This window comes from Kogia breviceps, chromosome 20, assembly GCF_026419965.1.
Source record: "Kogia breviceps isolate mKogBre1 chromosome 20, mKogBre1 haplotype 1, whole genome shotgun sequence".
In the NCBI taxonomy this organism is placed as follows: Eukaryota; Metazoa; Chordata; class Mammalia; order Artiodactyla; family Physeteridae; genus Kogia; species Kogia breviceps.
The window spans coordinates 28,329,016-28,355,000 of NC_081329.1; the positions used below are offsets into that span (position 1 = coordinate 28,329,016).

At 38.3% G+C, this 25,985-nt stretch overlaps 2 protein-coding genes across 6 annotated transcripts in view; one reads left to right on the plus strand and one right to left on the minus strand.

Annotated features, from left to right (window-relative positions):
- Positions 1-8,435, minus strand: part of LOC131747429 (A disintegrin and metallopeptidase domain 3-like) — a 90,776-nt gene extending 82,341 nt beyond the window's left edge. For 3 of the 5 annotated variants that reach the window (XM_067022796.1, XM_059049257.2, XM_067022794.1), the window contains exons 1-3: positions 8,284-8,435; positions 7,664-7,746; positions 3,950-4,005 (exon numbers count right to left, since the gene is read on the minus strand). In XM_067022796.1, coding sequence (XP_066878897.1) covers positions 3,950-4,005; positions 7,664-7,746; positions 8,284-8,341 — 197 coding nt within the window. In that variant the 5' untranslated portion in view covers positions 8,342-8,435. The remainder of the gene's footprint in view (positions 1-3,949; positions 4,006-7,663; positions 7,747-8,283) is intronic. The other 2 variants (XM_067022795.1, XM_067022793.1) reach the window with 1 other exon arrangement.
- Positions 8,436-12,044: 3,609 nt separating this feature from the next.
- On the plus strand, positions 12,045-25,486 carry IDO1 (indoleamine 2,3-dioxygenase 1). Its single transcript, XM_059049318.2, has 10 exons — positions 12,045-12,360; positions 16,884-16,979; positions 17,093-17,212; positions 17,685-17,803; positions 18,465-18,479; positions 20,810-20,909; positions 21,460-21,577; positions 22,629-22,680; positions 23,131-23,279; positions 24,220-25,486. Exons 1-10 carry the CDS (start codon positions 12,262-12,264, stop codon positions 24,582-24,584), a joined length of 1,233 nt encoding a protein of 410 aa, XP_058905301.1. The 5' UTR covers positions 12,045-12,261; the 3' UTR covers positions 24,585-25,486.
- Positions 25,487-25,985: the final 499 nt, after the last annotated feature.

Here is a 25,985-nt window from a genome sequence, read left to right on the forward strand (position 1 = left end):
ATCATTCCAAGAGAAAAAAGTATACTCTGAAACTAAAACACATGACAGTTAATATTAAATAACTCAATAAATGTATCAAAGAGAATTTGCTTACTGTGAACAGAATCATAGGCCTAGCCAACAGAGGACAAATGCTGGTAAAATGCGTGTCAAAAATAAAGATTTGATCATAGTTGTAGAAAAAACTATGTAGAAAAAACTAAATAAGACCCAGGATGAAAGCACTGATTTCCCATAGAAGAAAAGAAATGCGTAGGGACTGAAAATTAAAATGAAAAATTTAGGGACTTGGGATATATTAGGGAGTATTAATGTAATATGCGCGCACACACACACACACAGAAAACATACTGGAAAACTCACTTCACACAGAGTATATCAAGTTGCAAAAATTTATAGAAAAGAAATATGACTCACAAATTCTACACATTGCCAAATGTCATTCAGTTATGAGAACAAGAGAGACACGTGCAGACATGCACTGATTCGGGAAGCATGCCACCTGCAGATTCCATCTGAAGAAAATAATCTGAAGTTATTCTAACTAAACGATACCTGAGTCAGCATAAAGCTGCAATAAAAAGAAAAAAGTAAACAGAAGCTTTGAAGAAAGCTGGAAAATGCAATACTGTTGTTAAAGAAACTGAAAGCAGTGAATTTACATCTTAAGGGGAAAAAGAATTTTAAGAAATACTATATGAATGTGATGCTATCACTTCTAACAGACACAAGAGAGGAATCTGAGAACCTAGGAGAGAAAATATGAATATAATGATTATATGAAAATTTCGTTTTTATAGCAATAAATCCCCAAAACAAAGGAAGACAATCAATAGTCTAGGTGGCATAATTGCGACATATAGAGGAGATAAAGTGCTAATATCTACAGAAAACAAAACTTCCCACGATAGATCATGGAAGAAAAACCAGAAAAACAGAAAGATAAAGCCATAGATTGAAAATAAATAACTAAAAACAAATGAATAAAAAATAACGACCGCCCCGCCCCCGGCAAAAAAAAAAACAAACAAAACCCCACCAAAATCTCAGGAAAAGCAAGTCAATGAGAACGGTCAGTAAACACTGGAAAAGATACTAAGTGTTATTAATAACCAGTGAAGTGCATATTAAAACAACAATAAAGCAGCATTTGTCATCCACTAATCAACAAAAATAAGTGTGTGTAGATATTCATTTTGGCGAGAATGTAGAGAACAGAAATACTTTTAAGCTATTGGCATGAGTAAAAATTGGTTATAAGGCTTTTGAAGGAAAAAAAACTAGCATTATATAGCACTTGAGAAATTTCTTATTTATAATCCATCAATTTCACTGGGGCCCAGGAAGTCATGGCCAAGGATGTCCACGATAGAGCTGTTCTTGCTGTAAATATGGGAAGATAAATAATTAATGGGATAATTCATTTGATGGCTACATATGCATTTTAAAAAACAAACCCGTTTTGCACACATCATTATGAATGAATCTCAGCAAGTAATATCATGCAACATGTTGCACAACGAACACTAATAAGTACCTATTGCTCACACTTTTGGGTCATGTGTGGGTAGCCACGGCAGCTCTGCTAATTGTGGCCAGGCTTGCGCAGTGGTACAGGATTCAGCTGAGTGTTGGCTGCTGTAGAGATAAATAGAGCGCCTTGGCTGTGATCCACATGTCTTTAATCGTCCAGCAAGCTAAGCCCAAGCACAGTCTCATGGGGATGACAGACAAACAAGATGGAAAGCAGAAAAGCGTGACAGCTTTTTCAAGCCTGTGTTGGAATCAAGTCAGCCAACATCTCTCTGGCCAAAGTAAGTGACATAGCCCCGAACTGGGCTGGTAATTTGCCGGGCCCCCAAAGTAAAATGAAAATGCGGGGCCTACTCGTTCAAAAGTAGTAAGAATCTCAGGATAGCATCAGAAGAGCATGAATCCGAGCACAGAGCCCTTCTAACCTTGGGCTCTTCACACCCATGAAGAATGAGTGTGAGGTAGTTGTTGAGTTGTATACACTCCACCTCTTGATGAGAGAACCTCCAAGTTTCATGGCAAAGAGTGAAGATACAGGGAAAGGTAAAGAATTGGGATCACTTTTGTGATTCACCATGTTAAGGTCCACCCTTACCTACCCTGCTGATCCACCATAACAGGTTGTATAATGGAATATACGCTCTTGTGCCATTGATGTCTATTTGAAGGATGCATCAAAACATGATTTTTATTGATCTTTAGACATATGGATGAAAGACCCTAAAAATATGGCAGAAGAATATGTGTCAATATCATAATGGTAATCAGCACTGGGGAGTGAGACGATTGAAGAGGTCTGGGTATGGGAATAATAGATTTCATTATCATGGCCATGTACCCTTTTTTTTTTAATATGTAGGAAAAATGCTTACATGTGCATCATTCATGGTAAGAACTTAATTGTTTATACTAATCTCAGAATTTTCCTTTTTTATTTTTATTCATTCGTAGAAGAAGACAATATAAAAAATAGCGTGCTAATATAAACTACGGACTTTGGGTGATAATGAATGATGTTGTCAATGCAGGATCATCAGTTCCAGCAAATACATCACTCTGGCGGGGAATGTTGATAACAGAGGAAGCTATGCTCGTGTGGGGTGTGAGGATATACGGGAAATCTCTGCGCCTTCCACTCACTTTGGTTGGGAAACTAAAACTGCTCTAAAAAATAAAATATATTAAAATGATAATAAATAATGATGAGAAAGCTATGCAAATAGGCTAAACCCCATACAGGAATATGAACTAGCCAATAACTATTGAGAGAAATCATTTAGGGAAATACAACCTGACATTAAGATGAGATACAATATTTTAGTACACCATGCATGCTTTTGGAAATCTAAACTGCTACGGTTTTTAGAGAGTAACTGGCAGTATCTCTCAAAAGCTTTACATGCTATAAAATGGGAGTAATAAGGCCTACCTTAGAGGCGGTTGTGAAAATTAATCAGTTACTACCTGCAAATTGCTTAGAAATACGCCTGGAATATGGTACGTACTCAATAAATGTCAGTTGCTTTTGTTGCTTTCATTATTATTATTTATTATTATTACTAGTACTACTATTATCAGCACTCATCCTGCTTGGTCCAGAATCCCATTTATTGATATCAAGACTATGAAACAAAATCTCTATTGTATAAGAATACACAGATAAAGATGTTTATTGTCGGACTCTATAGTGACAAGCCCTGGAAATAACTTCATTACCCATCAATATTACATACTATGGGATCACATCCATTAAAAATGAGTAAAAATTTATACACAGAGCCAGAAAATAAGTGCCATTATTAAATAAGACCTGACACTTGCAGAACACTATTTACATTTGTGCAAAAAAACAAAACAAAACAAAAATAACCCTTTTTTGGTAGGTTTCTATATGTTTTATTTCAGGTAAAGATGAAATTTAAAATAGAAAATCATGGAATGATACACACAGGATATTGATACTGGTTTCCTCACAGAGTGGAAGTAGAAAACTGAAGAGATTAAAAATATCTCATATAGCAAAATGAGACAAAACTAGAGTGTAATATCAAATAAAATGCTTAAAAAGCATATAATTATGTAAAATAACATGAAACAAATAAAATTAATCATGGACAGATACACTTATTCCCTTAATAGTTGCAATTATAATTATAATTTAAGGAGTTACATAAAATGATTTTCATGTATCTGATATATTTTAATATTTATATCATTAAATTACAGTTGGGTTTGAATATTAGATTTAAAAATCTAAAGACTCGAAATTCTAGTCTGACATGAATCACCAAGAAGACTTAACATATTAAATAAATATAACATTTGTGCTCTTGAATATTTAGGCTCTAAATTTAGGCTCAATTTAAGGTATTCATTGTAAAAATGTAAGAAAATAAAAACAACTATGGCCACTTACTGTTTTTCAAGGTGGAGAGTGTATGTTTTCCTGTCAATTTTGATGGCATAGGTGACCTACAGCAAAGTAGTCAGAGAGAATGTAATTATTAGATATTTCAAATCCTTAAAAGTCAGAAGCCCTAATTTTTAAAAATATATGTGCTCTTTCATATAAGCATGGATTGTATCATGAATGTATCAAAATTATATATATATATAATTATAGTTACAGTTATCTTTCTTCAATCTTGGAATGTGTGACAGAATTAATCATAATCAAATTTACATAAAATCTAGGAGTCTAAATCTATTTCAAAAGTAAGAGCATTAGTCATTAGCATTTAACTATCATAATCAAATTTTTAACTTCAAATGGTTACATTTAGAAATGCTGAGTAACCTTTGAAGGAACTTGAATTTTATTATCTTTTCCTACTTTGCAATTTCTAGAGCAAATAAATGGAAAATTAAACAATACAAAGCGAGTCCCCTTTTAAGAGTAAACTAAAATTAAACTAAAATCTGATGTTCACCTAAAGACACCATTAAGAAAGGTAAAAGGCAATTCCTAAAGAATGATATTAGCAATTCATATCCAATTGGCCAATCCACATTTGTGTATATGTCTCATTTCTAACAGTACATCTTTTCCTTCTCCTTTTCGTTTTCCTTAGTCTATCTCACCAAAAGTTCTGTTTTACATTCTTCTCAGAAATCAACTTTTGACTTGTGAATCCAGGCTACTTCAGCTTACTTTTGTCTTTCATTAATTCTACCTCTTAATTTAAGCAGCATCTTTAAGAATTTTAAGGTTATAATTATTTTTCTAATTTTAACTTGACCATTTTTTGTCACTTGTTTAATTATTTGTGGTTATAAATTATGCTCCTATACCATCTTCAGAGCGGGATTCAAATTTTTCTTTGTAATGTCTTCATTCTCGTTCATTGTTTATTATTTAATATCTATTGTGATTTATGATTTCTCCTTCAACCCGTGAATTACATAGAAGTATATTTTAAATGTCCAAATACATTTTTCAGTCCTTCTGTTAAGTTTTAACCTAATTGTATTGTTGCCAGATGATGAGTTCTGTATTATCCATACTTGCGTTTCATTTATTTATTTATTTTCCTTACTGTGGTCAACTCTGTTGAATGACGCTATATATTCTTGAAAAGCATGAGAACTAGTCTTGAGAAGCATTGTTTACAACGGAGATAGAGCATTAAGTGCAGCTTGATTAGAAAAGCTCTTATCTATTTCTGGGGATACCAACAAGTCTGGGTGTTTCTGACTCTTGGCTGACGAGGGCAGTGAGATTTATAACGCACTGTGTACGGTTCAAAACTCCCCTGGCCAGGGTTAGCTTCTGTTGTGTTTCCCTAACTAGTTTGACAAGACTGGCTTGGATACTTAAAAAGTCACTGAAGTCTTTGCAAGGAGCTCTCCCAAAGCCAAACTTCCTCCCGTAAATCTTGTGATTTCAAGTCAGAGACTCAGCGTGTTCGGGAGCACAGAGGTTGGGTTCACAGAGAGCTAGCTCATGGCGGATGCTTCCTGGATTCCTGATATTCGCCTAAATTCTCTTTGTCTTGCTGCACCAGAGGTTTTATCATTAACTAAAAGCCTCATGTGTGATATCCCTAGGCTCGAGCAAGTCTTAACATAGAGCAGAAAAGGGAAAACAATACACAAACTTTCACTGGGTTCACTTTATCCATCAATAAAATGTTGATTTTTGTTCAAATTTTCTTTTTTATGAAGAATTTTATGATTGATCAATCATAAAATTGAGAAAAACATTTTAAGATCTCTATGGAAATGGATTTGAAAATGTCTCCCTGTCATGCTATCAGTTTTCATTTTATATATGCTGAGGACATTTTATTAAATTCATACAAATTTAGAATTGTTATATGTTCCCTGGGAACTGAATATTTTATTATTATTATGTAACGATGCTTATCTCATAATGTTGGGGGCGTGTGTGTGTGTGTACACGCATGCGCACGTGTGTGTACCAAACACTGTCTATTTCCTGCTATCATCATGGATCCTCATGTTTTCTTTTGGTAGCATCTTCCCAGTGTATGTTATACTCTCCTAAACATTTCAGCGTCTCCAGATATTCATTTTGGGGGTGTGATAGCTTTTATAAATACATAATCGCTGGTGTTTCTTGGTACCACGAAGTGAGCCAGTCAGAAGTAGACCACTCTATAAAACCTACCCCAGTGTCTAGTACAGTTTTTCAGCTGGCATTTGAGGACATTCCTCTCTGATCCTGCCACTGAGCTTCTAATCATTGGATTCCTCTCCCATCCCTGTGTGTGTTTACATCAACACTTCTTCCTTCTTGAAAACAAAGTGTCCTATCCAAAGCTACTAATTCTTATTAAAAAAGAAGTCAAACCCAGAAAGAAACTGACAACTAACAAAATGATTAAAATAGTCAATATACAGAAAGACATCTCTTGTTAACGCTTAACCAAAAAATACCTGTTAAAAGTGAAGCATTCACTAGGACGTACACAAGAGCAAAGATGAGAAGACTGAAGAGACTTAAGAGGCCTCAAGAAGATAGGCGTCACTATTTCTGTTAATGGGAGTCAAATATAATGCAACGTTTCTGGTAGACATTATGCAATGCTTATCAAAATTTTTTATAGTGGCTTGCCTGTTGACCCTATTGACTATTCAGGAAGGTTTATGAAACTATCTGCATGTAAACAATTTGAAATACTATATGATGTTACGTATAAGTTATCATGAAGTTAGGAAAAATAATGACAGGGCTGGATTTATTATCATCAAACTAAATCCTAACTCTACACATAAATGAAAAAGCCAATTACAACTCTCATAAATGATCATTAAAAGTATATGTGCATGTGTGTATGCGTGTCTCTAAAACTTCATTTCCTTCAAACTTATTGCCTTTAGAAAGTGAGGCAGCCACTCACTTTCTTAACGTCTCCGTACTGTCTAGACTTAATTTCAGTGTACGTAATGTACACGCTTTACTATTCTAAGCAGATCAGAAATAACATTACTTTTACTTTTTACAAAGCTTTATATATGCCTATGTATGTAAATACAGGCATGAAGATACGCTTTATATATCTGTCATTTTAAAATCATGCTACAAGCAAAATATTAGTATGGCCTCACTTACATAGAAGGTATTTTTTTTTTTTTTTTTTTTTTTTGTGGTACGCGGGCCTCTCACTGTTGTGGCCTCTCCCGTTGCGGAGCACAGGCTCCGGACGCGCAGGCTCAGCGGCCATGGCTCACGGGCCCAGCCGCTCCGCGGCACGTGGGATCTTCCCGGACCAGGGCACGAACCCGCGTCCCCTGCATCGGCAGGCGGACTCTCAACCACTGCGCCACCAGGGAAGCCCCATAGAAGGTATTTTAAATGTAGAAAGTATTTTTAAACATACATCTTTTCTAGAAAACAGTCCAGTAGACTGTAGACGCCATTTTGTGGGATAGGAATTCGGGGCATTTCTTTTCTCTGAGTCTGTGTTTTAAAATTGTTCCGTAACATTCATATATTACTTGGGAAATATAAACAAAACACTTGCTCTCCCTCAGACAAAACCAAAACGTCTCTTGAACACTGTCATTTGGACACAAAATTTCATGAAGGGGTATGCATGAATTGATTTGGGTCTTGCAGTCGAGTAAAAATAAAATACTCATATGTTTTAAGTGATTTCTTAATTACATGCGTTTCTGAAACACCACCGTCATTGCTGTTTGTCCCAGTCTTCTGTGGCACTGTAATTTGTAGAAGTGATGTTTCAGTGTCTGCAATAAGGAAAACACGTGTGAACGTTCCCCAGCGCACGGCAGCATCCTTATCCTTCTCTTACCTGTCCTCTCCTATCACATCACTCGTGGATCTTGCAAGCCCGAGAGCACGCACGCGCGAACACACACAGTCACACTGCGCAGGGTTCCAGGAAGAGGCTCCTCTAGACGCGGGAGTGTTACTACCCCACCACCGTCCAGAGACCCTCGGGGCTGGCTGACCTCAGCCCTGGGTAGGTGAAGAAGGGCTGCTCCCAGGACCCCATCCAGGTTCCCTCCTCCCCCCACCTCCCTGGAAGACAGGCGCCCCCTCCTGCGGTGCAGGGTCCCGGAGTGAGGGACAACTATCTCAGTCCTGCTCAGAGCCCTCCGACCAGCGGGCCCGCCAGGACCCTGAAACTGGGCGGGCTCGGACCCGACGCCGGACTCTCCCCAGCCTGGCCTGGGCTTCTGCAGCAAGGAGGGCGACGCCCCCCGCGCCAAGGGACCCTGAGACGACGGGCCACCCTCCTATCCAGCAGGGTCCTCACTTACGATGGCCCGCGAAGGTCAGCCGGCCCAGCCCTGACAGGAGCAGCAAGAGAGACAGCATTGCGTGGCCAAGCAGGCCTCGCCACCGCTATGGCGGTTGATTGGAAACGACGCAGCGCGCGCGCGCTGCGCTCTAGGTCCCGTCGGGGAGGGGCGGGAGCGGAGGGGCGGGGAGGGAGGGCAGAGCAGAGGGGCGGGGCGGGGCTGGAGCGGAGGGGCGGGCCGGACTGGAATCCTGGAGCAGAGGAGCTGGGAGGGAGCTGAGGGGCCCGGCTGGAGACTAAATCCCGAGGTGCCAGGGACACAGAGAGCTATTTTCCATAATGCTTATGGTTGCAACAGATGACTACAAAGTCCTTAAGAAAAACATCCCTGGAATGTAAAGCTGGCAAGAGTCGCAATTAATTTTCAAAAAGATTTACACCTTCAAGAGACAGAGAAAGAATTAACAATTACATGTTTTTAAAGGAAGTTGTCTAAGAAAAGGGAGTGTCTGTGTGCCTGTGCCTGTGTGTGTGTGTGTGTGTGTGTGTGTGAGAGAGAGAGAGAGAGAGAGAGAGAGAGAGAGAGAGACAGAGACAGAGAGAGAGAGAGAGAGAGAGAGAGAGAGAGAGAGAGAAAAGAGTCCTTTTTCATTTCTGGTACCAGAGAAAATTAATGTTTTATTTTATAGATTTGTGTTTACCCTTATAATAGATATAGAAAAGACAGATTTGTTGACTACTTTATATGACGGTTACTGAAATTGTTAATGACTAGGCAACTGAAATTATAGTGGCAACACATTTACAAGAGGCAGATTTGTACAGGAGTTGGGAGATAATAAGTTTGGTTGAAGATATGTTGAATTTCAGGCATTTGTGGACTATCAGGTATTCAACAGGTTGTTGGAAATAAAAGGCTGGATCCCTAGAATTTGAACTGAATACAAAACTTTGCAAATAACATCATACTATACACAGAATAGTACATAGCCGTCCAACCCGGCCGGACAACTCCAATCCTTCCCCGCCCCAGTCCCGCCCCACCCCGCCCCGCCCCTCTGCTCTGCCCTCCCTCCCCGTCCCCGTTCTGTTTCTCTGGAGAATCCTGAGTGATACAGTATCTAATGATACTTTTTGCCTTAAAGTCTACACTAAATATTTACACAGCTATGCTACTTATTTTTATTTGTTTTCTGTGACGTATATTTTTATCATTTTACTTTTCAACCTTTCTGCATCCTTATATTTTGAATTTTTATATTTTAAATAACATATAAATATGATGTTTTTAAAAGCCCAGTCTGACAATCTTTGTAGTTTTAAATTGGAATGCTTAGTCAAGTTACAGATGATGTATTTATTGTAATACATGATTTTAAATCTACCATTGAACTATTTTCTTTGTGATAGCTCTGCTTAGCATCCATTTTTCTCTTTTTATGTCTTCTCTTGTATTGATTAAGGTTTACTTATTAATCAGTTTTTCCATCTATTGGCTTATTGCTTATAATTGTAACAGCATTTATCTACTGATATACCCTAAAGATTAGAACAAACATCAATAGCTTTTCAAAACCCTTATAAATTCGTTCTCATTTATCATTCCAGAAAATGCAAGAATTTTAATAACATTTCTACCTATTCTCATATTCATGCTATTGTTGTGATATATTTTAATTCTATCTATCATGTATCTATCTAAATAAATAAATAAAATTTTGCTGGTATTTTTTGCTTCCATATGGATAGGCCAACATCATATTTTTTGTTTTCTCCCTTGGGCCTGATTTCAGCAGTTTTAGCCTCATGAACCATTCATTTTTATTTATATTTTTATCTTTTATTAAATTATAGTCAGTTTACAATTTTGTATTAATTTATTCTGTACAGCAAAGTGATTCAGTTTTATATATATATATATACATATATTATATATATATTTATATATATAAAATATATATTATATATATATATACACTTTTTTTATATTCTTTTCCATTACAGTTTATCATAGGATATTGAATATACTTCTCTGTGCTACACAGTAGAACCTTGTTGTTTATCCATTCTACATATAATAGTTTACATCTGCTAATCCCAACCTCCCACTCTATCCCTCCCCCAACCCACTCTCCCTTGGCAACCACAAGTCTGTTCTCTATGTCCACAAGTCGGAGCACAGGCTCCGGACGCACAGGCTCAGCGGCCATGGCTCACGGGCCCAGCCGCTCCGCGGCATGTGGGATCTTCCCGGACCGGGGCACGAACCCGTGTCCACGGCATCAGCAGGCGGATTCTCAACCACTGCGCCACCAGGGAAGCCCTGTTTCTGTTTTGTAGATAGGTTCATTTGTGTCATATTTTAGATTCCACAGGTAAGTGATTTCATATAGTATTTTTCTTTCTCTTTCTGACTTCACTTAGTATGATAATCTCTAGTTGCATCCATGTTGCTGCAAGTGGCATTATTTTGTTCTTTTTTATGGATGAGTAGTATTCCATTATATGTGTACCACATCTTCGTTATCCATTCCTCTGTCAATGGACATTTAGGTTGTTTCCATGTCTTGGCTATTGTGAATAGTGCTGCTATGAACATAGGGGTGCATGTATCTTTTTGAATTAGAGTTTTGTCTGGATATATGCCCAGAAATGGGATTACTGTGTAATCCCACCATGGTAATTCTATTTTTAGTCTTCTGAGGAACCTGCATACTGTTTTCCACAGTAGCTGTACCAACTTACGTTCCCACCAACAGTGTAAGAGGATGAATAATTCATTTTAAAGAAGCGTCGCCATTGTGTTCTCTTGGCTGTGTAATTTTAGTTTCAGTTTTCTCTATCTTTACTGTAAAGAGAACCTATTCTTGCAAAACTACAGCTTAAAAAGAAACAAGCCATAATGTAATAGGGAAGAATAGTGTGAAAATTATTCTGTAATGTAATTCCAATGTAATGTACTATTGAAATGTACTTTAAGTACTGACAAGCTGGATGGCAACATTGCATTGTCTTTTAATCTACTGAACACTAACTCCTTCTTTTGTTTCCTTTTGACCATCATAAGGAACAACATGGCTTCTCTTGCTTCAGCTTCTTGTATGAGATTATAAGATCACATGATGCCTGTAAGTGACCACAGACCTGCAGAAACCCTGAAAACCTTTACCAAATGCAGTCTTAATTGCATTTTGAAAGAACCGTTTTCAAGGTGTTTTATCCTTTTTTTCAACTATGAACATATTCCAGAGTCTCCAAGTGTGGACTGTTTCCTTATCAGTCCCTTACAGATCAGATAAAGTAGAGATGCAGGAACATCTTCCTTAAAAATGACTCATTAGGAATACGAGGAAGAAAGAACAGTATCATTGCGAATGCACATAAAAGACTGGGTAAGAAAAATGGAGCTAGGGGGTGAAGAGATGCTATGTTTCTAAATTCTTCATGTGCTTGCTTTTTTCTTTTTTTTTTCTATTTCAGAGGCACTGACTCTGGGTACCAGAGAGTTTCTTTCATGGCTAGTGAAACAAGACACTAATATGTTCAAAGAACCCTGGGGGTTTAAAGAAAGCCGGTGACTATAATAACTAAATGATGGTTTAGGATGTTAGCCATGATTAAATTCATTATTTTAATTCAAAGATTCAAAAGTTCCCATAAAATAAAAATGTTCTTTCTGGTCACCTATTTTGATGGTTTTTGTTGTTTCAGGCCCTTTCTGATTTCCTCAAGGCAGTAGATGTTCCTAGTAATAAATGTTTGCCAGGAATATGAACTTTCAGTTTCTTAATATGGTGAATCGTGAGGCATCTGTAGTTTTATTTTTAATCAGATTACAAATAAAGAAAGTAGAAAATGAAACTATTATAAAAGTGGAAGTCATTTCTTGCTGCCTATGAGGTGAGTTGTGGTTATTGGCTATGGCAACCTCTGTAATAAATAGAAGATCTGAAACTACTCAAGAGACTGAGAAGTACCAGAGGAGCAGGCTATAAGAATGGCACCTGACAAGCCATCTCCTGTGGAAAATTCTTGGAAGATCTTTGAAGAATACCACATAGATGAAGATGTGGGCTTTGCTCTGCCCGATCCACTGGTAAGAGAGGGCACTGAAATCTGGGCAAAAATGTTTTCTTATCATGATTTACCTGGACAAGTTAACTTCTATTGAACAAATGTGGTTCAGTAATTTCTACTGAACAAGTGGATAAAGCAGTACCAAAATTGGAGGCAGAATTTGAAGAAAGGGGTCTCAATGTTCTTAAAATTTTCTACCTAGAAACTTAGCCTTAGAGGCACTTCTTAATTATCTTACATAGGCACAGAGTGTGATGAGTTAAGGAGACTACAGAAGTATTTTGGTTTAAGGCAATTGCATTTCAGGGGGTATTTTGAAAAGAAAAAAACAAGTAATAAATGATCCATGAGTCAAAGAACCCCCTTTCTCAGCTGATATACCTTAGGTTGTATAAAGTATGTGTTCCTGCTTTGATAATGTTTTTGAGGTGAGGCATCAAGCAACTTTGTGTTGTATTAATATTTATCGGGTTTTTTTGTTTGTTTGTTTGTTTGTTTGTTTTGCGGTACGCGGGCGTCTCACTGCTGTGGCCTCTCCCGTTGCGGAGCACAGGCTCCGGACGCGCAGGCTCAGCGGCCACGGCTCACGGGCCCAGCCGCTCTGTGGCACTTGGGATCTTCTCGGACCCGGGCACGAACCCGCGTCCCCTGCATCGGCAGGCGGACTCCCAACAACTGTGCCACGAGGGAAGCCCTGTGTTGTATTAATATTGCTCGGTGTTTACTGAGCCTAAGATTCAGGCTTAGAGAGAATTAGAACTACCTTTTTATTTCCACAAGTTTTGCCTACAAAGGGCCAGGCATTAGAGTGAATGTGTGCCTTAAAACTACATTTTCCTAAGTTATCTTCCCGAGAGTGTCATGAAAAGCATCTTATCATTTATATTGTAATCATCAAACACTTACATCACTTTTTTTTTAGCAAATTTACAAATGTTAACTTACTCCATCTTTACAATCATCCTGAAAGGTACGTATGTATGTTATTAATCTTGTTTTCCTGATGAGAAATGTAGAATGCAGAATTTAAATAATTATCCAAACTCACACAGCTAGTAATAGCAGAGATAGGATGTGAGCCTAATCAGTCTGTTTCCAGAGTCTGTGATCTTTTTTTTTTCTTTTTTAACATCTTTATTGGAGTATAATTGCTTTACAATGGTATGTCAGTTGCTGCTGTATAACAAAGTGAATCAGTTATACATATACATGTGTTCCCATATCTCTTCCCTCTTGCATCTCCCTCCCAGCCTCCCTATCCCACCCCTCTAGGTGGTCACAAAGCACCGAGCTGATCTCCCTGTGCTATGCGGCTGCTTCCCACTAGCTATCTAGTTTACATTTGGTAGTGTATATATATCCATGCCACTCTCTCACCTCGTCCCAGCTTGCCCTTACCCCTCCCTGTGTCCTCAAGTCCATCGTCTATGTCTGCGTCTTTATTCCTGTCCTGCCCCTAGGTTCTTCAGAACCTTTTAGATTCCATATATATGTGTTAGCATACAGTATTTGTTTTTCTCTTTCTGACTTACTTCGCTCTGTGTGACAGCAGAGTCTGTGATCTTAAAACCGTTATCAATTATGCTACACAGCCTCACTCAAGACAAGGAGAGATCACAAGGCATTTTTTTGCTGGTTTTTTCCCCTACTCTTGGGTTTAACAAGGTCCATGAGATTCCAGGAGAGGATTTCTAGGAACCAGTTACATGTTGCGACAATGCTGTATACCAGGATGTCTCTATTGGTTTGTGGCTGAAATGGATGAGTACACACTCTAGAGGGAACATTTAAAGGCAGCGTATATATAATTTAGTCAGAGATTCCAATCTAACTGTACTTAGAAATCACATCCTGTAACTACCTTGGGTAATTCAGGCAAATCTCCAACATTTTTTTTTTTCCCAATCAAATCTTCCTCTTCGCATAATTAAGTTAATTGAAGAAAATGAAGTATGTTTTAATTTTTTTGCTAAAAGCACTGGTTTACTTTATATTTGCAAATCAATAATATTCAGACTTACTTCCCCTTCATACAAGCACACAAGTGCCATAGTGCCAGGATTGGATGTTTCAAGGATGTGTTTATCAATGGTACCAAAAAAACCTTTTTCAGAAACTGAAAAGCCTCATATCAAATTTATTCTTTTTTTTTCCCTAAAAAGTTGGTTCTTTTAGAAAACAAAAAAAATCACAGTAATTATGTACACCTCTAAAACAGATTCCAAGGGTTAAAGCAAATTCCTGAGCTACTTAAAAAATAATGCTGCTACTTGAGATGCTTAGGGAGTTAGATTCAATATCCTGAAGCAGGATGAAAAAAAAAAAAAAAAAAGGAGGTTACTTTTATTTCCTCACTGAAGATCTTTCCTGGAAATTATGTGCTCAAAAGTGTCTATTTCATCTCTTATAATCGATCAGATTCCTATTCTAAAGGAAAATAATATGTCTTCTGATTCCATGTAGATGCAAAATACATTCTCTAATCTAGCAGGAGTTGAATGGCCCTCTGTGTTACTCTTTATTAATTTATATTCTATCATTTAGGCATCCTCTGAACCAGAAGGATATTGCTGATTGAATTTTACATGTGTTGAAAGTTCTGTCCAATAAGACACTAATCTTCACCCATAATAAAGTATCTCTGTTATTTTGGGGAAATAGCAATAATCAAAAAGTCGGGCATGCTACACAGTGAAATATACAGCAAAGGAAATGTATATGTATTACTAAAAACACCAGAGCACGGTATTTGTGCGGTTAGGGAGAAAAATTCAGAGCAAACAAGAAAGGTGACTATCTACTGAATATACTGCCTGGATCTTTCATTCCTAAAAATCTGCCCTGGCAGATTAAGTCTGGCCAATTATCTGCAGCCCCTGAACATGTTTGAAGTTTATGTTACATTTGTCTTCGTGTTTTATAGCTTCTTTATAATATTAACTTGGTTTTGAAGCTTAAAGCCTCCCTCGCCTTGGTTTCAGGTAAACTCTTGATGCGTCCTCAGTCCTCATAGTTTAGTATTGGTGCTGCTAAGAGCATGTCTCAAAGCAGCTTAGTGAAGAAGGCCTAGGGGAGTTGTTCAGGGATCTGAATCTCATTTCAGGGTGTGGCCTAGGCCTTTGGTTTTTATGTTTTCCCTTGAGATGTGATTATACATATAAGATCCAGGGAGACACGTGTTAAAAAGCAAAACCCAACTGAGTAAATTTTAAAGATGTCATTGGGGCTTCCCTGGTGGCGCGGTGGTTGAGAGTCCGCCTGCCGATGCAGGGGACACGGGTTCGTGCCCCGGTCTGGGAGGATCCCACGTGCCGCGGAGCGGCTGGGCCCGTGAGCCATGGCCGCTGGGCCTGAGCGTCCGGAGCCTGTGCTCCGCAACGGGAGAGGCCACAGCAGTGAGGCCCGCATACCACAAAAAAAAAAAAAAAAAAAAAGATGTCATTGGCTTCCTTCAGGGCTTCATGAATCAGGCAGCATCCTAAGCAGCAGAAAGAAAGGGGGTCTCAGGAGCTGCACAAAAATGAAAGACTTCTCTAGGCAGAAGAGAGCAGGAACAAGGAAGTTAACAGCAGCGAAAAGTGGATTGGTGTATCAAGGTCATGTTCCTTTAGGGAATGACAGCGACCTATGAGCAGATGACCTTACTACTTATTGGCCAGGTAATTCTGGATTGACTGGTTTAGGATTCCATTTTGCGAGAGGCAGAAACTGTAATAAGTATTGTTTTGATTTGGTGACATGGGACTTACATTACTCCATTTTGGGTCTGTTCTCTTGTTTTTAACACCCTTTTATCTGGATTTCATTTTTACTTACTGGGCAAAAAATTAGCCTGTAGTACGGAAGGAAGCAGTCAACATGTATATACACAGCACCTCGTACATGTCCAGTACTGTGCTGAGAAAAATAGGATTAAAAGCGTGAGAAAATCCTTGCCATCAGGTAGTGAGATGTAAAAAGAGCAAGAATTTTTTTAAAAGCTGGAAACCCTCATGTTTGAATACCAATAAACTGTATGTACAAAACCAGTTACAAAAACCGCCCAACACTTGCTTTTCTTATTTATGACATGGGGGGCCATTATTATAATTAAATGAGAAATTACTGAGTAAAACTGCCTAGTCTCCTACTGACATTTAATAAATCTCATTTCTCTCCCATTCAAAAAAACCTTAAAATCTAGCTGAGAAGAGAAAAAAAATAATAGCAGATAGCAATAAATTACTTAATGTGAAAAGGTATAATCCATAGGATTCCTCACTGGAGGTATAAGAATAGAATGGAATAGTCAGGAAGATTTCAGTGAAACTTTTGAAGTGACCTTTGAAAAGGAAGTCGATGAGAGGAAGAAGAAGAGCACAGAGAAGGTCCTGAGCCCTGAGTGTACAGATGACAATGCTTGGGCTGGTGTCACTCGATAGGTAAGAGAGTGTCCGCATTGCACAGCACTGAGAAAGAGCGCAAGACGGACCATCAGGGGAGGCAAAACTATTTTATAATACCTTTCACTGGTAAATCAAAGTCCTATTTCTTCTTTTCAAGGAGGAGCTACCTCACCCTTATGATGCCTGGATTTCCATTGCTAAAAATCTGCCTGAACTGATTAAGAATGGCCAACTACGTGCAGAAGTTGAGAAGGTTTGGAAAAAATATGGCATTTTCTGTTTTAGCGTCTTCAAAGTGTTAACTTGGTTTTTGCAGCTGTCACAACATGCATTTTGAGTGGGGTCAACCTCTCCGTTTATTCTCAGTTAACAACCTTCAGCATTGACGGCCTCCAGGGACACAAGTCACAGCGCCTTGCACATCTGGTTCTGGGGTATATCACCATGGCATACGTGTGGGGTGAAGGCGGTGGAGATGTCCGCAAGGTTTGGAGATTTTCTCATATTTCTTATACTAACACGACAGATTTATATCCAGTTTACAGTTAATGTAAAAAAGTCTAAAAGTATCGTGACTGCATTTTGTGAAGCTTGGGAAACAGAATGAGCACATTCCACAGAGGAGTTGCCTCACGAATATTTGTGGGATGGATGGATGCATGAGCGAATGGCTGCAAATGGTTCACAGGCCATTAGAAAATCAAGATACAGCCTTTGTTTCCTCTTGCCCTCTACTGTTTCGTTCCCGCTATGCCCAGATTATGTCTGCATTGTCACAAATCTGAAACGTACCGATTTAACAAGCACTGGGATTAAGTTATGAAATAAGGAAGAGAAAGTGTCATTTGTTTGGTTTCACGGTGCCCTTAGGTATAACGGTTAATGTTTTGACACCCAGAAAGCAGAAGAAAAGGTGAGACATTTCAAACGTGAACACTAAATACAGTGTCTTAATTAGGTCTTGCCAAGCAATGTTGCTGTTCCTTACTGCAAGTTATCTGAGAAGCTAGGACTGCCCCCTATTCTGGTTTATGCAGATTGTGTCTTGGCAAACTGGAAGAAAAAGGATCCCAGTGGGTATGTAAACAATGATTATGACAGGAATGAAAGGAGTGCACGCTATTTGAATCAAGGGGAGTTAGTCATTGGTTTAATCTTTGGCAGCTGGGGCTTTCTTTTCTGCTGTTAGGGTGTAAAATGCATATGCACGCGCGAGAGAGGTGTCTAATTAGCACACGGTGAAATGCACACATGTTAAGTGTTCAGTTTGATTAATCTGACTGGCTGTAGAGATGGCAATGTCTGGGCTTTCAAAGCAGCCTGCTTGAAACTGGGCACTTCCTAAGCACTGAGTGATGGGACCTGCTGCAATTAAGGGTCAGAGGCTCTCAGGGTGTATCTGCAGAGGAGTATTCTAGATGTGGGAATACCACAAAATGAAATTATGTGATCTAGAAAACTTTCTTATGAGTAACAACTAGTTTTGACTCTCCACGTGTGCTCCTTGCATGTTTAATTTCGTATTTCACTTATAAAAGTCATAAGTTAAGCGTTTGTGATGCCTACTTGATAAATAACAGAACACATATTTCTTCCATGTTTTATCTATTGTTTTTACCTTTGCTAGATAGATCAGTAGTATTAAATGGAATAACAATAACTCAAAAGCATTTAATTTTTACACTGGTTTCCTTTCTCTCTTCCAATTGATCCGCTGCTTCATGGCTGTTTTCCTAAGGCCCATGACTTACGAGTGAGTATTCGATCTTTCTTATTCTAAGAATTATTTGTTATTCAGAGTAAACATAGGTGTATCAGTGCCCTCCAAATGCGTTCTTTTGAAACACCAATTAATTTGGGGCAAAAAGTAATTCAAATAATTGTTGAAAGAGCAAGCAGTTCTGCTCCTTAATTATATCTATGACTGTGATGAGACTGTGTCTGTTTGATATTATAGCTATTGATATATACACTTGCATATGCAGATGAAACCCCACTTAAGGATGTTTTGACTTACGACTTTTTTGCCTTTAAGCTGGGGCAAAAGCAGGACGCACTCACTAGAAACCGTACGTTGAATTTTGATCTTTTCCTGAGATAGACACGCAGTACGTAGTCTCTTGTGAGGCTGGGCACTGGTCACAGCTCCCCAGCAGACCCGCGATCACAAGGGTAAACCACTGATACAATTACAACCATTCTGCACCCAGACAACCATTCTGGTTTTCACTTTCATTAGACTATTCAGTAAATTATGTGAGATATTCCACACTTTATTATAAAATAAGCTTCGTGTTAGATGACTTTGCCCAGCTGTAGGCTACTGTAAGTGTGCTGAGCACATTTGAGGTGGGCTAGGCTGAGCTATGATGTTTGGTAGGTGAGGTGTACCAAATGAATTTTCAACTGAAAATACTTTCACCTTAAGATGGGCTTATTGGGCTTCCCTGGTGGTGCAGTGGTTGAGAGTCTGCCTGCCGATGCAGGGGACACGGGTTCGTGCCCCGGTCCGGGAAGATCCCACGTGCCGCGGACCAGCTGGGCCCGTGAGCCATGGCCGCTGCGCCTGCGCGTCCGGAGCCTGTGCTCCGCAACGGGAGAGGCCACAACAGTGAGAGGCCCGCGTAAAAAAAAAAAAAAGATGGGCTTATTGAGATGTAACACCATCATAAGTTGAGGAAGATCTGTCAATAAATTTAATTAATATGCATATATACAAAATGCACATACACCTATGTATCTGTGACTCAATGACTTTCACAGGCCAGAAATAGAAATGTATTCTTTTTGAGCCAATTCTTACTATTTTTGGCCTGTGTACTAAATAGAGGCTAAGAGCTAAGGAAACAAAAGTCGGTAATCATTGGAATAAGCCTGCCCTGCTGAACCTGGGCTAATGTGGAGGAAAGAAGATGTATGAAAATTATGTAAATTACTATATGATTAAGAGAAGGGTTAAGAAAGTAAAGTGCTAAGAGTTCTAACCAAACAAAAGGCATGAGGGAAGAATCCTTATAGCAAGTTATTGAAGCTGAGTCCTGAAGAGTGACTAGGCCTCAGTTAGAAGAAGAAATACCTGAGCATGTTCACAGTGGAGAAAAACAGCAAGAGTGAGGGCTTTGAAGTGACAAAAATCTTGGTGCATTTCAGAACCGAAGGAAGGCTAGTGTCGCTGATAAATAATGAATGATGAAAGTAACAGTAGAGGAAACAGAGGAAAAAATAAACTTAAAAATATTATGCAGGACATTTGGCTCTGATATGGGGTTTAAACAGTATCTTAAATGGGAAGTTATGGAAGGTTTTCAATTGGGAGAATGATATCACCAGTCCCATTTAACAGATGGGAACGCTGAGGCTGAAACTGATGAAATAATCTTATTCAAGGTCACACAGCAAGTAAGGAAGTGGTCTGGGTTGAGACCATAAATTTAACTGCCATGAAACTCAGAGGTATACAGATACTGAGACCACGTTTGCATCAATGCAAAACTTCAGTGAAACAGAAAATAGGGGGTACTCAGTTATTCAATTTCCCAGTCAATTCCTTTGTTAGGCAGATCAATCACTGAGAAATTGAATCAGGCTCACAGATAAAAATATGGATATGAATACATTTATTTAAGCCAAAATTCTACTTTTAAAAACCATACCTCACAGATATCGCTATAAACATTGAGCTTATATCTATATATATGTGTGTGTATATATATATATATATATATATATACAGTAATACATGTGCATGTGAAAAATTGATAGGGTAATAGAGAACTAGTCTTGAAGTTTTTAGTTTCAAGTTCTAGAAAGGAATTTCAAGTCTCAGCGTAATCTACTGTTAATTATATAACCTTAGACAATAGACCTCACACTACTACTCCTAACTACATAATGGATATAGTAAAACCTGCCATACTTATCTCACAAGATTATTTTGAAAATGTGGGATAAATAAAAAGACTTGAAAACTAATAAATATTCAACAAATATGTCAATATTTTTGTTAAATTCTTTTTTTCTTCTTTTCAGTGTTTCTGTTGTATATTTTTCTAAATTCTTGACTTCCTGGATTACTTTTCTTAGGAACATGGACATCCTATTCTCTTTTCCTGGCGGGGACTGTGGTAAAGGGTTCTTCCTGGTCTCTCTGGTGGTGGAAACAGCAGCTGCTTCTGCAATCAAAGTATGTCAGCCCGTCCTGGAAAATGTGTATCTTGATTCACATAAGCAGAGCAATCACTTAGTAGCTGAACTATATTCTGCATGAAATAACTTTATCCTGACTGAATAGAGCATTTGATGACTGAATTGGAGACAAGGGATCATCTGGAAGAAATAAACATTTTATTTGTTTTTGTGTATTACCTAAAAGATAACATGTTGGAGCCATATATTTAGAATAAAATTTGAAACCCCAGTAAGAGAGAAGTATTTTCAATGCATCTTGGCATTGGAACTCTATCACACAGTGACATAAATCTAATGGTTTTGTCCCTCAGAAATAGAAATATATAGAATTATATAAACTAATCTCTAAGTCATAAGTGAATAAAGACAAATCCAAGCTTAATTAAATATATGGAAATTAGTCAAACAATCAGAGTGTACTCAGCCCAAGAAAGAAATGGAAATATGAAATTTAACTGGGAGATTAAAATTTAGGAGAATTTTATTCTATGCCAATATTTAGTGTTAAGAAATCTTAAGTGTTTGTTTTCTTTTTTTTTTTTAAGGTGATCCCCATTATTTTTAATGCAATACAACATGAAGACCCAGACACTTTGCAAAAGGCATTGCGTGATATAACTTCTTGTCTGCACAAAGCCCTTGAAATGTTTCACCAAATTCATGGCAAGTATTGTATGCCTTACAACATGCCAGGCCACGGTCAAATGTTTCTAGTTATCTAAGATGTAAGTTGTAGAGAAAACAGAAGCAAAACCAACTCTCACGTAGTGGGTGTGTTTGCGCTTTATTTTATCTCACTAAATCAGTATACTTTCCATATGGCAGGTTTTATTATGTCCACTTTACATATAAGGGAATCTAAATTTGGAGGGATACGATAAATGACCCAAGATTACGTAAGTAGTAAATAGTGAAGCCAGAATTCCAAGCTAGGGCTATTTACCTCTAAGGAACATCCTTGTCTCCCACTAAAAACCATGGAGAAACTTACCAAAAGTACAGGATGTTTTAAGTTCTGAGAAACTTAGCTTTTGCTTGATAGGAACCATCTGCGAATTCTGCTTTTTCACAAGCTAACTAAAAAAGGAAAGAAAAAGAAAAATAGAAAAGCCATTGAGCTCAAAAGTTACTGCAAATTAACAGCTAAAAACCAACAGTAACCAAAAGAGTACAGAAACAAGGATTTGCAAAAGGAAATGTGCCCTACTGGGACGCTTCTAACAAATACGTGACTGACTGTGTATCACTCAGCTTTGGCAAGAAAATTGACCTTCAAACCAAAGACATGAGCAACCTTTCAGGAGGGACACCAGTGGTCCACAGGGCTCCTGGAGGTTTTGTTTTCAGTTTTCTTTTTGTTTCGGCTTGCTGCTTTCTTTATGTAAGTAATTTATCTGTTGTATCAGTAAACACATGAAGTAGCCTTAAGTAAATATTGGCAGCTTAATTGGTCTCCTGAGGATGAGTGGTGGCCGGGCCTAGGCTCTTTGTTACAAGCTGTGTGTTAGCCCCAAGGTAGACCCTGTTCAGTGGATACAGGTGATGAGAATGGGTGAGGGAGAGCTTGTCCTCAGGGAATTTCTCTGCACAGGCTGACCTAACAAGGCCTTTCTCATATCCTATGCTGAAATCCATGATCAGTTCTTTATAACACCTTGATTTTCCCCAATCCATCTGATGCTACTTAATTAAACATATCTCATCTTTTTTTCAGAATATGTGGACCCAAACCTATTTTTCAATGTTCTTCGCATATACTTGTCTGGGTATGTAGCCTTATGCTTGAATCTGTTTTCTCTTAGACAATTAACATAAAGAAGACAATGTTTCCACTCATGTCCCTACCATCAATCCAGTTTAAGAAACAATTTATACCCTAAAATACACATTGTAAGAAACAATAGACTCTTCTCTGGGTTATTACCTGGCCAGGTGTATGCTGGAGTATGGACAGGAAAGCTAGTCATTTTAAAGAGAGTGGAATAGTCTTTGGTAGTGCAAAGGTAAGGTTTCCCGCATAGAACACTTACGCCAGGTTTGCTCAGAACCATATTATTTATTATTCTCATGCATGAACATGAGTAGAAGGGAGAATGTGGAAGAAATGTAATGAAATCTGTCTCATTTCACCTTCCATTCATCCTCTATTGCAAGATTTCACATATGAGAATGGGGCAATTCATAAAATAACAATTATTCTTTCCTTCCTGGTTTAGTTGGAAAGGCAACCCTTTGCTGTCAGACGGTCTGCTGTATGAAGGTGTCTGGGACACCCCAAAGAAGTTTGCCGGGGGCAGTGCAGCCCAGAGCAGCATCTTTCAGTGTTTCGATATTTTGCTGGGCATTCAGCATACTGTTGGTGGAGGTGAGTGGGAAATGACAAATAATCGTCAGCTCTTATGCTAATAGAATAGTATCTAGAAAGTACTTTCCATCAGCTTCTTTTCTGAGCTTATCGGATGCTTTTAGGAGAACAGTAGAGACTTTATTGAAATTATCCCATTTCACAGATGAAGAAGCAGAAACTTAAAGAGCATAATAGACAGGATCCCTGTTAACCAGTTAGAAAGCAGTGAAGCCAGAACTTAGACCAAGCTCAACACTGTCTTGATCTTGACCTGTGAACATGTCTATGAGGTCTGATTGACTGTGGGGAAGCCAATATCACATGTTCTGAAAATGTAAGACCCGATTCAGGAAAAGAAAGTCTCCTGCAAATGAGATAAGACCGTGAGCTCAAACTGGGGAATGGAGAGGCTTGGCACTGTCTAGTTCCACCGTCCTACTGCCTTGGGGGTCCCGGGGCAATGCCTGCACCAAAGTTTAAAGATGAGCCACACTCATTATATTCCTTCTAGAGGATTAAGGGGGCAGAGGAAGAAGCTCCAGGAAGAAGTGCTTTCTACTTTTCTTTGTCTTCCTAAACTTCTGTTGAATAGTCAAAGGGGCTGCATGAGAATACGCTTTTTCCTGAGCTCATTCACTTATTTAAAAATGATCCCTTATATTCTCTTGGATTCAGAATCATGATCTGTCAGGAATAGTACATACACTCTGTCCTTCTTAGAAGGACCAAATCCAGTAGGAAAGTGAAAAAGGAAGCACAACAAAAAGATTATGAGTTTAGTTCGTGTGGTTTTCAGAATTAAGTGTATTTTACAATAATTACCATTACTAGTAGCAAGGCTAGTAAGATACGAACAAGATGATCACAAATGCATGGCCACCCACTCTGGCCTCACTCTGTCCTTCTTCCCTGGATTGGAGAATGCTTTGGCCTCCTTACTAATGCATTTCGTCTTTAGTTCCTTCAGACTCTGCTGCTGAATTCCTCCAGGAAATGAGAACATATATGCCATCAGCTCACCAGAACTTTCTTCGCTCGTTAGAGTCAGGCCCCTCGGTCCGTAAGTTTGTCCTTGCAAAAGGTGATGCTACCCTGCAGGAAACTTATAATGAATGTGTGCAAGCTATGGTCTCTCTGAGAAACTACCATTTGCAAATAGTAGCTAAGTACATTGTGATTCCTGCAAGCCAGTCATCCAAGAAAAAACAAACCTCGGAAGAGCCCTCAAAACCAAACGGTAAAGGAACTGGAGGCACCGATATCATGCCTTTTCTAAAGACTTTAAGAAGTACCACTGAGAATTCCCTGTTGAAGAAAGATTAATGTAATCCAAGGAAGTGCTTACATTGCTACCACATATGGTAATGTCACTGCCCATTATATCAGAAATAGCATTAACATTCATAACTTGAGGAGAGGAAAATAAAACTAACGTCCATTAAAAAAAAAAACCCTGCACATGGGTGTGTATAGCAGCTTGATTCATAATTGCCAAAACTTGGAAGCATGAAATAAACCAGGGTACCCATCCTTACAGTAGAATATTATTCAGGGCTAAAAAGAAATGAGTGATCAAGCCATGAAAAGACCTGCAGAAACATGACATGCATGTTATTAAGTGAAAGATGTCACTCTGAAAAGGCTACAGACTGTGTGATTCCAACTATGTGACATTCTGGAAAAAGGTAAAACCCTGGAGGCAGTAAAAGGATCAGTGATTGATATGGGAACGTATGTATATGTATAACTGATTCACTTTGTCGTAAAGGAAAAACTAACACACTATTGTAAAACAGTTATACTCCAATGAAGATATTTTTAAAAATTAAAAAAAAATAATAAAAAAATGTTTGCTTGACATAGAGAAGCAAAGGGAAAATAAAAGATGAAGTGGTTAGAGCAGAGGAAGTGATGAACAGGAGAAGCACAGAGGATGTTTAGGGCGGTGAAACTATTCTGTATGATAGTGTAATGGTGGATACATGCCATACATTTCCCCAAACCCATAGAATGTACACCAGCAGAAGTGAACGCTAATGTAAATTGTGAAATTTGGATGCTCATAATGTGTCTCTGTAGGTTTATCAGTTGTAACAAGGGTACCATTCTGGTGTGCAGAGCTGTGCGTGTGTCGGGTAGAAGATACATGGACACTCTGTACTTTCTGTGTAATTTTGCTATGGACTAAAACTGCTCTAAAAAAGTAAAGTCTGTTAAAAAGAAAACTGCTCTGTGGCCTTCAATAACTCATTTACCTCTCGTCTGTCTTCACACATCTAAAAATGATCAGAGATACACAGATTAAGATGCTTTCCAGCTATGATTCAATCCTGTATGTGATCTGCAAATTCATCCACCCAAAAAAATCAATTGATAGGCTACATTAATCTATGGAAGTTTTAAACAACATGCATTCAAAAGTAGAATAGCTCTTCTATTTCTTCCAGATCATAAAGACAATGATTTTGATGTAACAATTATTTTATATATCTATAATTTTTAAAAGTTTACAATGGGTTTTCCCTCAATGACATTTTTTTTCCCTGTCTATAACACTGTCGGTACGTCAGAACAGGAATTATGTTTCTTATTTTTTGCTGGTGGTTTTCTAACGTGGTGGAGGCGCAGGGAATGAGTAAAGGGCAACAGCAGGAAAACTTGTCCTTTGAAGAGAGTGTCGTTTGAAGAGTACACATAACAGGCTGTCTAATTCTCCAAGGATAG

Coding starts and splice junctions, on each gene's coding strand:
- IDO1 (XM_059049318.2), top strand. CDS start 12,262: ATGGCACCTGACAAGCCATCTCCTGTGGAAAATTCTTGGAAGATCTTT. Junction 16,980..17,092: donor TACGTGCAGAAGTTGAGAAG/GTTTGGAAAAAA, acceptor GTTTATTCTCAG/TTAACAACCTTCAGCATTGA. Junction 22,681..23,130: donor CTTCGCATATACTTGTCTGG/GTATGTAGCCTT, acceptor TTCCTGGTTTAG/TTGGAAAGGCAACCCTTTGC.